The sequence below is a fragment of the Manacus candei genome, unplaced genomic scaffold, assembly GCF_025592945.1.
Source record: "Manacus candei isolate 608988 ecotype Guabito, Panama unplaced genomic scaffold, ASM2559294v1 h1tg000145l, whole genome shotgun sequence".
Taxonomy (NCBI): Eukaryota; Metazoa; Chordata; class Aves; order Passeriformes; family Pipridae; genus Manacus; species Manacus candei.
The window spans coordinates 117521-127564 of NW_026138193.1; the positions used below are offsets into that span (position 1 = coordinate 117521).

General features: G+C 68.6%; 1 protein-coding gene across 1 annotated transcript; it reads left to right on the forward strand.

Moving 5' to 3' along the window:
* The first annotated feature begins 289 nt into the window (after nucleotides 1-289).
* Nucleotides 290-2770, forward strand: LOC127462928 (uncharacterized). The gene is made up of 8 exons (XM_051771856.1): nucleotides 290-587; nucleotides 768-808; nucleotides 1084-1136; nucleotides 1292-1391; nucleotides 1627-1756; nucleotides 1875-1939; nucleotides 2314-2466; nucleotides 2645-2770. Exons 1-8 carry the CDS (start codon nucleotides 557-559, stop codon nucleotides 2768-2770), a joined length of 699 nt encoding a protein of 232 aa, XP_051627816.1. The 5' UTR covers nucleotides 290-556.
* Nucleotides 2771-10044: the final 7274 nt, after the last annotated feature.

Sequence of the window (10044 nt, forward strand, 5' to 3'; positions counted from 1 at the left end):
GGGGGAGGGCCCAGGAAGTCCTGAGAGGGTCAGGGGGTCCTGAGGGGGATTTGGGGGGTCTTAAGCAGAATTTGAGGGGTCTTGGGGGGGGGGTGTCCCAGGGAGGGATTTAGAGGGTCTTTGGGGAGAATTTGGGGGTCCCGAGGGAGATTTGAGGGCCCTAGGGGGGATTTTAGGGGGGTCCAAGTGGGGGTTTGGGAAAAGGAAGAATCCCGGGGGAATTTGGTGGGTCCTGGGGGGGGGGGTGTCAAGGCGTTCTGGACAGGATTTGGGGGGTCCTGGAGGGGGGTTTGTGGGAGCTTGGGGTGCTCGAGGGGGTCAGGGGGTCCTGGGGAGGGCAATATGGGGGATCCTGGGGAGGATTTGGGTGGTCCCAGGGGAGGATTTGGGGGTCCCGGGGAGATTTGGGGGGCGGTCTCGGGGTGAGAATTTGAGGATCCCAGGGAAGGATTTGGGGGGTCCCAGGGGGCAGAGGGGTCCCCAAAAGTCCTCGAGGTTCGGGTGGTGGGTACAGAGCCCCCCCCGACCCTCCCTGTGCCCCCCCAGGGACTCCCCAATGGCTGCCTGGGGCAAGAGCCGAGACCACGGTACTGGGGGGGGAACTGGGGGAGGACTTGGGGAGAATTGGGAGTCCGGAGGGGGGGGACTGGAGGGCACTGGGGGGGTCGAAGGGACGATTGTGGGGGTTATTGGGGAGTGGGGGGCAGATTAAGAGGGATTTGGGGGCTGTTGGGGGGTCTCTGACCCCCCCCTTTTTCTCCCCCCAGCCCGGGCCCAGCCCCAGCGGCGGCAGCAGCGGGACCTGATGGTGAGGGGGGGGCTGGGACCCCCTCTGGACCCCCCTGACCTCTGTGTGACCCCTCTGTGACCCTCTGACCCTTGTGTGACCTTGTGAACTCCTGGTGACCCCCCATGACCATGTGATCCCCTCGTGATCTCTCCATGAACTTTTTACCCCTCAGTGTTCCCTGATCCCTCTATGACCCCCCCATGACCCCCCAACACATGTGTGACCCCATGTGTCCCCTGTTTGACTCCATGACCCCTGTGTGACCCCGTAACCCCATGTGCCCCCCCCCGCAGCGCCGCCCCCAGGGACACCTCGAGACCCCCCCGGGGACCCCCGGCAGGACCAGGTGGGTTCCACTCCCTTCCCCCCCATGACCCCCTGACCCCCCCTCCCCAGGGGATTTGGGGTCCCTGTGACCCCCCCCAACCCCTCTGACTCCCCTCCCTGGGGGATTTGGGTTTCCCGTGACCCCCCCTGACCCCCCATCGGTGTCTCCCCCAGCTGGGGGGTCTCCGGGGGTCTCTGCTGCGGCTGCAGCTCCGGGCGGAGGAGACTGAGAGGGGTGCTGGGGCTGTACCGGAGCCTGGGGGCCCTCCTGCAGGTAAACACACCTGGGGGGGAGGGCAGGGACACACCTGGGGGGGGCTCCTGCAGGTGAGAGACACACCTGGGGGCACCTGGGGACCCCCAAAAACATGAGCTGAGGCCAAGCTGGGGGGGGTCTCTGGGTGTCCCTGGGGTCTCTGAAGGTCTCTGAGGGTCCCAGGGAGTCTCTGAGGGTCTCTGGGTGTCCCTGGGGGTCTCTGAGAGTCTCTGAGGGTCTCTCTCCCCCCCAGGCCGAGTCGGGGCTCACCCGGACCCTCCTGTCGGGGGCCGAGCTGGAGCTGCTGCGGAGGCGCCGGAGGCTGCGGGGAGCTGCGGGGAACGGGGGGGCTCCGTGGGGGCGGGGGGGGGGCCCCAGCACAGGTACAGGGGCTTGGGAGGGGCCGGGGGGGTCTCCATGGGATGAGGGAGTTCCTATAGGTCGGGGGGGGTCCCCATGGGGCCAGGGGGCCTCCCCATGACCCCCCTGGTTCCCCCCCAGGTCCGGGGGTCTCGGCGGGCTCGGGGGGGCTCGGCCGTGGGCACTGGAGGAGCTGCCGGGGGCCGGTATGGGGGGGCTGGGGGGGGCTGAGGGTCTTGGGGGGAATTTGGGGGGCTCGGGGGGGGGGCAGGAAGAGTTAGAGGGCACATGGGGGTGTGGGGGGGACTTGGAGGGACACAAGGAGGTCTAGGGGGGCACAGAAGGGGTTTGGGGGGGACTTAAGGGGTATCTAAAGGGTATGTGGGGGTCCCGGGGGCACAGGGGGGTTTGGATGGGACTTGGGGGGCACAGAGTGGTTTGGGGGCACGGGCGGGCTGGGGGGCACATGGGGGGCTCTGGGGGTTCTGGACAAGACTTGGGGGACACAGAGGAGTCTCAGGGGGTCTGTGGTGTCCCTGCTGCAGCCCCCCCTGTCTCCCCCAGCCCGATCCCCCCCCAGGAGTCCCCGGAGCCAGAGGAAGGGGGCCGAGGGGGGCCCCCCCCGACACTGCCCCTCCCCCACCCCGAGGAGACCCCGGAGACTCGCCAGGAGACCCACCCCAGACCCCCCCAGCCCGGGCTCAGGACCCGCCTCGGCAGCACCGACCCCCAGGTGAGGCCCCGGGACCCCCCCTATGGCCTCGTGTCACCTGTCTCACCTGTCCCAGGTGTCCCCATGTCACCCTGTCTCACCTGTCCCAGGTGTCCCAGGTGTCCCCATGTCACCTGTCTCTCACCTGTCCCAGGTGTGTCCCCATGTCACCTGTCTGACCTGTCCCAGGTGTCCCCAGGTGTCCCTGTCCCCGCGGGTCCGGGCCCTGTCCCAGCACCTGCAGCAACTCCGGGGGGAGGTCGAGGCCCTTCGGGGGCAGCTCCGGGGGAGTCACCTGGGGGGGGACCCCCCGCAGGTCAGTTGAGGGGGGGGGCACACCTGGGAGGGATGGGGACACACCTGGAGGGGGGAGGGGGCACACCTGGGGAGGAGAGAGGACACACCTGGGGGGACACACCCTGGGGGGACACACTTGGGGAGGATGTGGGGGGACACACCTGAGGGTCCCCCTGTGGTCTCAGGGCCCCCCCAGGTGACCCCTCCCCCCCGACTCCGGGGGACGTTGCCGCTGCCCGCCGGGACCTGGCCCAGGTGACCCGAGACCTGGGGGTGGCCACAGCCCGGCTGGGGGGGGCTCCTGGCACACCTGGAGGCACAGGTGAGGGGCTGGGGGGGCTCCTGGCACACCTGCGGGGGCTGTGGGGGGATATGGGGGACAGGGGGGATGGGGGTGGGATATGGGGAACACAGGGGGCTCGGGGGCCATGGGGGGGCACGGGGGGGGGCTGTTGGTGGGATCTGGGGGTCCAAAGGGGGCTGGGAAGGGGACACTGAGGGGGCCATGGGGGGTTGTGGGGTGGGATTTTGGGGGGGGTTGAGGGGTCCATGGGGGGCTCTGATGACCCCCCGTGCCTCAGTTTCCCCCCTCAGAAGGGGCGGGGGGGCCCCCCCCGGAGCCCCCTCCGGAGGGACCCCCGGGCGCGCTGCTGGAGCTGCTCGTACGGCTGCGGCGCGGCTGCTGGAGCTGCAGGGGGGGGCGGGGAGACCCCCCAAAAACGCTGCGGCCCCCCCCCCCAGCACCCCCCAACAGGTGGGAATGGGGGAGGAAGCCTGGGGGGGCTCTGAGCTGGTTTGGGGGGTCTCTGACCCCCTTTGGTGGGTTTGGGGGGGGCTCTGAGCTGATTTGTGGGGCTTGGAGGGGCTCTGACCCCATTTGGGGGGGTCTGGGGGGGGTCCCTGGGGGAATTTGGCGTGGTCTGGGGTTTCCTGACCCATTTTGGGGTTCCCCCCCAGCCCCCCCAACTGCAGCGTGAGGACCCCCCCCCTGTGACCCCCAGCTCGGACGGTGAGGGGGACTGGGGGGGGTCGTGGGGGCTCTTTGGGGGGTGTCTGCGGGCCATAGGGGGGGTTCGGGAGGTGGGAGGGTTTGGGGGGGTTCTGGGGGGGGAAGGGATCGGGGGGGGTGTCTTTGAGAGGCCATGGCGGGTTTATGGGGGTAGGAGGGGGTTTGGGGGGCTCTTCAGGTGGCTGTGAAGGGTCAAAGGGCCTATAGGGGTCTCTGGGGTGTCTTGGGGGGGCTGTGGGTCTATGGGGGGTCTGTGGGGGGCTTTGGGGGGTTATGGCGGGGGCAAGGGGGCTGTGAGAGGCTCTGGGGTCTCTGGGAGGCTCTAGGTGGGGGCTGGGGGGTTCTGGGTGGCTTTGGGTGACTCTGAGGGTCTCCGGGGGTCTCAGGGGGGCCTGGGGGTTTATGGGGGGGGTCTCTGGGGGGTCTCTGGTGCTGATCCCGGTCCCCCCCAGATGAGGCCCCCCCCGGGGGGCCCCCCTGTCCCGCGCTGCCATCAAACGTCGCTCGAGGCTCATCCTGGAGGGGGGGCGGGGGGGGGCGCGGGACCCCCCGCTGAGAACGGAGGACCCCTGGGGACCCCCCCCCACTGACACCAGTGCCTCCCAGTACCACCCCAGCACCTCCCAGTGCCCCCCATTAAAACCCCTTGTCTCCTCCCCCATCCTGTGTCTCTGTCTGGGGCTCCCGGGGGTGGGGCTGGGGGGGGTCCCGGGGGGGTCTCAGGGGGGGTCCCAGATGTTTGTGACGCCCCTCCCCCACCTTTGCCTCCTTATCTCCCCCTCCCTCCCCACCTTATCTACCCCCCCCAGCGTGGCCCCGCCCGGGGGGGGAGAGGCGGGACGGACCTTATCGGGGCGGGGAGGGCGGGGCGGGCGGGGGCTGTTTTTTGGGGGGGGTTGGGGCCCCTGTGCCCCCCCGCCCATCCCCCAGCGCGGGCCATGGCGGGGCCCGGGGCGCTCCTGGCGCTGGGGGGGGCTCCTGGGGGGGCTCCTGGGAGGGGGCCCGGGGGGGGCTCGGGGGGCTCACGAGGGCACCGAGCCCCCCCCCGACTTCGAGGTGGAAGGTAAAGAGGGGGAATTGGGGGAGGGCGCGGGGGGGCTTCTGGTCGTGCAAGGGGGGGGATCGTGAGGGGGGCTCTTGTGGGGGTCTTGTGGGGGGGGCCTTTGGGGGGTGCAAGGGGGAGTTTGGGGGTGGGCACCTGTGCATGGAGGGGGCTCGTGGGGGAGTTTAGGGGGGCTCAAGGGGTGCAAAAGGGGCCCTTGGGGGGGTCTTGCAAGGGGGGGGCACTTGTTTAAAGGGGGGGCTTGTGAGGGGAGCTTGAGGGGAGGGTTGTGAGAGAGGGGAGGGTCCTGAGGGGGATTCTGGAGGTGCAATGAGGGGATCGGGGGGGGCCTTGGGGGTCGTGCAACGGGGGGACATGGGGGTGTGTGGAATGGAGAGGAGGCTTGTTGGAGGGGGCTGTTGGTGGCGTCGGTGCTGGGGGGGTCTGGGGGGATCTTGTGCTGGGAGGGGATGTGCTGGTGTGAACTTCCCTGTGTGATCCCCCCCTTGTGCAAAGACCCTCGTGTAAAACAATCGTGTCAACCCACCCAGCCACCCCCCCATGTGCAAAACGCTTGTGGACCCCCCCAGGTACCCCCTGTGCAAAACAACCCCCTCCGTGCAGCCCCCACCGTGGGACCCCCTTATGTGACCCCCCTCATGTAAATCCCCCCAATGGCCCCCCTGTGCAGCCCCCCCTCGTGCAACACCCCCTGTATGTCCCCCTCCCCAAACCCCTTGTGTGAGCCCCCTGTGACCCCCCCGTGCCCCTCCAGTGGATCTGTTGGTGGGTCTCAAAGCCTCAGACCCCCCTGTGTGAACCCCTGACCCCCAAATGACCCCTGTGTGACCCCCCCCCGTGCCCCCTCAGCGGGGTCTGTTGGTGGTCTCGGAGCCCCAGACCCCCAAATGTTTCTCGCGGACGCTGCACGACCTGAGCTGCTTCTGGGACGCCCCCGGGCCCCCCCGACCCCCGCAGATTCCGGCTGCAGTTCCGGCTCGAGTGAGTGACCCCTGAGCCCCACAGTGACCCCTCAGAGACCCCTGAGTGACCCCTGTGACCCCTCCTTGACCTCCCCGTGCCCCCAGGAAGGACCCCTGGCAGGACTGTCCCCTCTGGAGCACCGTGGTGCCCCCCAATTCGTCCCGGTTCTGGTGCTCCCTCCCTCCCTCTGCCACCGTCACCTTCGTGCCTCTCGAGCTGTGGGGTGCTGCCGGGGGTCCCTGGCCCCCCCGGGACCCCCCCAGCGACCCCCGGGAGCCCCTCGGCCACCTCGGGGACCCCCCTGTACCACCGGACCCTCTACATCGACCAAGTCGGTACGGGGGGGGGGCTGTGAGGGTGTCCTGGGGGGCAATGGGGAGGTCTGGGGGGGGAACTGGGGGATTCCAGGCCTTTGAGGGGGTCCTGGGGGGCCCAGGGGCATTGAGGGGACTGGGAGAGGTCCTGGGGGAGGAACCTGGGGGATCTGGGGGCTTTCAGGGGTGACCTGGGGGATTTGGGGGGGTCTCAGGGGGTGACCTGGGGGAGTCCCAGACCATGGGGGGGGCCCAGGGGACTGGGGGGGATTTGGAGTGGTCCTGGGACTTTTGGGGGGGTCCCAGCGGCCATGGGGGTGCTCTGGGGGGGGCCCCCTCTGACTGTGCCCCCCCCCCAGTGCTGCCGGGACCCCCCCCAGAACGTGTAGGCGGGTGCCGGGGGGGGCGCGGGGGGAGCTCTGTGTGCGCTGGGGCCCCTCCCCCCGGGCCCTACTGGAGTCCAGCCTGGTCTTCGAGCTGGCCCTGAGCCCCCCAGGGGGGGCCCCAAAAAACAGTGAGTGGGGGCTGGAGGGATTGGGGGTTTTTTGGGGTTCCTGGGGGGGTTTCTGAGGGGGTTTGGGGTCTCTGACCCCTCTGTTCCCCCCCCTCCAGGTGGCGGTCCCAGTGGAGTGGCGGGAGCAGCGGGTGGGGGGTCCCTGGAGGGGTTTTTTGGGGACCCTGGGAGGTTTTTTGGGGTCCCTGAGGATTTTTTGGGGTCCCTGACCTCCCCTTTTCCCCCCCCAGGTGGGGGTCCCGGCGGGGCGGAGGGAGCAGCTGGTGGGGGGCCTGGGGGGCAGCACCCCCTACACCATCCGGGCCCGTGCCCGCCCCGATGGGCTCAGCTACGGGGGATTCTGGAGCCCCTGGTCCCCCCCCACTACTGCAAAGACCCCTCCAGGTGGGTGACAGGGGCGTGGGGGGGGCACAGCGGGAATGAGGAGGATGGGGGGGACAGAGAAGATGGGGATGTGGGGGTGGGAGGCACTTGGGGGGACACGGGGAGCATGGGGGGGGACAGGGGGAATGAGGGGACATGGGGGGACATTGGGGGGGTGGGGGGGCACAGGGGGGAAAGGGGAGACATGGGGGGACACGGGAGGGGACACGGGGGGGACTGGGAGGGACAGGGGGGAGGGAGAGACATGGGAGGGACAACAAGGGACATGGAGGGACATGGGGGGGACAGGGGGAGGCACGAGGGGGGCACAGCCAGGGGTCAGTAGGGACGTGGTGGGGTGTTTTTGGGGGACAGGGAGGGCGGGGGGTTCTGGGGACAAGGGGGGATACACAGAGAAGACGGGGGGGACAAGGAGAGAGAGAGGACTTGGGGACACAGTGGGACACCCCGGGGCCACCCAGGGGGCGGTGGGGACATGGGGGGACAGGGAAGCCTGGGGGGGACACAGGGTGGGAAGAGCAGCCCCCACCCCCGAGTGGGGCTGGGGAGGGGCCATGGGGAGTGTCCCTGACCCTGTGCCCCCCCGTGTCCCCCCCGTGTCCCCAGACCTGGACGCGGTGACACTGGGCCTGTCGTGTCTGCTGGTGGTGCTGCTGCTGGGACTGGGGGCACTGGGACTGCTGGGACACCGCCGGTAATGGGGGGGCACTTGGGGGGGCACTGGGGACTGCTGGGGGGGCACTGGGACTGCTGGGACACCGCCGGTAATGGGGGGGCTCTGGGGGGGCACTGGGGCTACTGGGGGGGCACTGAGACTGCTGGAACACCACCAGTATGGGGGGCACTGGGGCTACTGGTGGGGCAGTGGGGCTACTGGGACACCGCCAGTACGGAGAGGCACTGGGGGGGCACTGGGACTGCTGGGACACCACTGGTACGGGGGGGGTACTGGGGCTACTGGGACACCACCAGTACAGGGGGTGTTAATTTGGGGTCCCAGGGGGTTCTGGGGGTGCCTGGTGGATTTGGGGGTCCCGGGGAGGTCTGGGGGAGGGTTGGGGGTTCCAGGGGGTCCCATGCAGGGGGATTCACCCCAGGCCCCCCCAGGCTCCTGAGGGAGAAGCTGTGGCTTGGGGGGCTGGGGGGGTTCTGGGGGAGGGTTGGGGGTCCTGGGGGTGCCGGGGGGGTCCTGTCCAGGTGGATTCACCCCAGGCCCCCCCAGGCTCCTGAGGGAGAAGCTGTGGCCGCCAGTGCCGGGCCCTGAGCGGGAGTTCGAGGGGCTCTTCAGTGCCTACGGGGGCAACTTCCAGGTGGGGGAGCTTTGGGGGGAGGTCTGGGGGGGGTGTCTTGGGATTTGGAGGAGTCCTGGGCTGTAGGAGACCCCCACAATCCCTTCCAGGGCCCCCTGGAAGGGGCTTGAGGTGTTTGGGGATAACAAGGGTGGGGGTGGGATGTTATTGTGGGTCCTACCCTAAAAAGGGGAGTAAGGGGGTGTTTTTGGGGGGGTGTTTGGGGGTGTCTGGTGGGTATTTTGGGGGGGTCTTTGGGTTAGGGTTAAGGTCTTTTGGGGGGGGTTGGGGGTCTTTGGGGGTGTCTGGTGGGTATTTTTGGGGGTATTTTGGTTCTTTCTGGGGGGTTTTTGGGGGGTCTTTGGGGGTGTCTTGGGGAGGACCTTTGGGGGGTTGTCTTGGGGGTCTTTGGGAGTGTCTGAGGGGTATTTTGTTTTTTTTCGGGGGGGTCTGGGGGGGCTCTGAGGGGATATCTGTGGGTGCCGAGGGGGCTCTTGGGGGGAGGTAGATTATTTTGAGGGGTGTCCGGGTGGTCCCTGACCCCTTTTCTCTCCCCCCCCCTAGCTGTGGCTGTGCCAGGGGGTGGGGGCTCCCTGGGCCCCCTCCGGGGCCCCCCCCGAGGCTGAGGAGCTGTCGAGCGCCGTGGAGGAGGTTGGGGGGCCCGTCCCTGGAAAGGGACCCCCCCCGACCCCCGAGGAGGAGGGGGAGGAGGGGGAGGAGGGACCCCCGCCCTGCGCCCCCCCCGGCGCCTCCCCCGGGGGCCCATCCCCCTCTCCCAGTTTTGAGTACACCCTGTTCGACCCCGGCTCGGCCCTGCTGTGCCCCCGCGGGCCCCCCCCCGGCTCCCCCTACGCCAACCTGGGGCCCCCCAAAGCGCCCCCGCCCCCCCAGAGCAGCCCCCCCAAAGGGCGAGGGGGAGGTGCCGGGGATCCCCCCCCACTGAAAACGGGCCCCCCCTACATCATCTGCTCCTAAATGGAGGCTGGTGACGTCACGGTGATGTCACGGGGCAGTGACGTCATTGTTGGGGGACACAACACGGTGACGCCACAGGGAAGGGACACGTGATGTCATGGAGGGGACACGATGCTGTGACAGCACAGGGAAGGGACAAATGACATCATGACAAAGGGGAGGTGTGTCACGGTGATGTCACACGTGATGTCACGGAGGGGACACGACAGAAGGGACGTGTTACACTGACATGCCCTAATGTCACGCCGGAGGGAACGCGTCATGGTGATGTCACGCAGAGACGCAGTGATGTCATCTCAGAAGGGACATGACGTGTCACAGTGACGTCACACAGAGATCCCTGAACACGAGGACACAGAGGGGACATGTCACCCTGTCACACATCGACACGGAAGGGACGTGGCAGAGGGACTCAGCGTGATGTCACGACAGAGGGGACGTGCCACAGAGACATCACCCGGAGACGCAGTGACGTCATCGCAGAGGGGATGCAACACATCATGATGATGTCACACGGAGACCCCGGGACACGAGGACATGGAGAGGACACGTCACCTCGTGACACAACAATGAGAGAGGGACACGTGACGTCACGTGTGTCACGCCAGCGGCATGTGATGTCATAATGGAGGGGACACGTCAGGGTGACATCACACAGCGACGCAGTGATGTCACCACAGGGGGACACGTGACAGGGACACGTGGGACAGCACAGCCCCCAGCTGGGGACACTTGGGGACACTGGGGGACCCCGGGAGGGGCGGGGGGAGGGAACACTCAGGGACACTGAA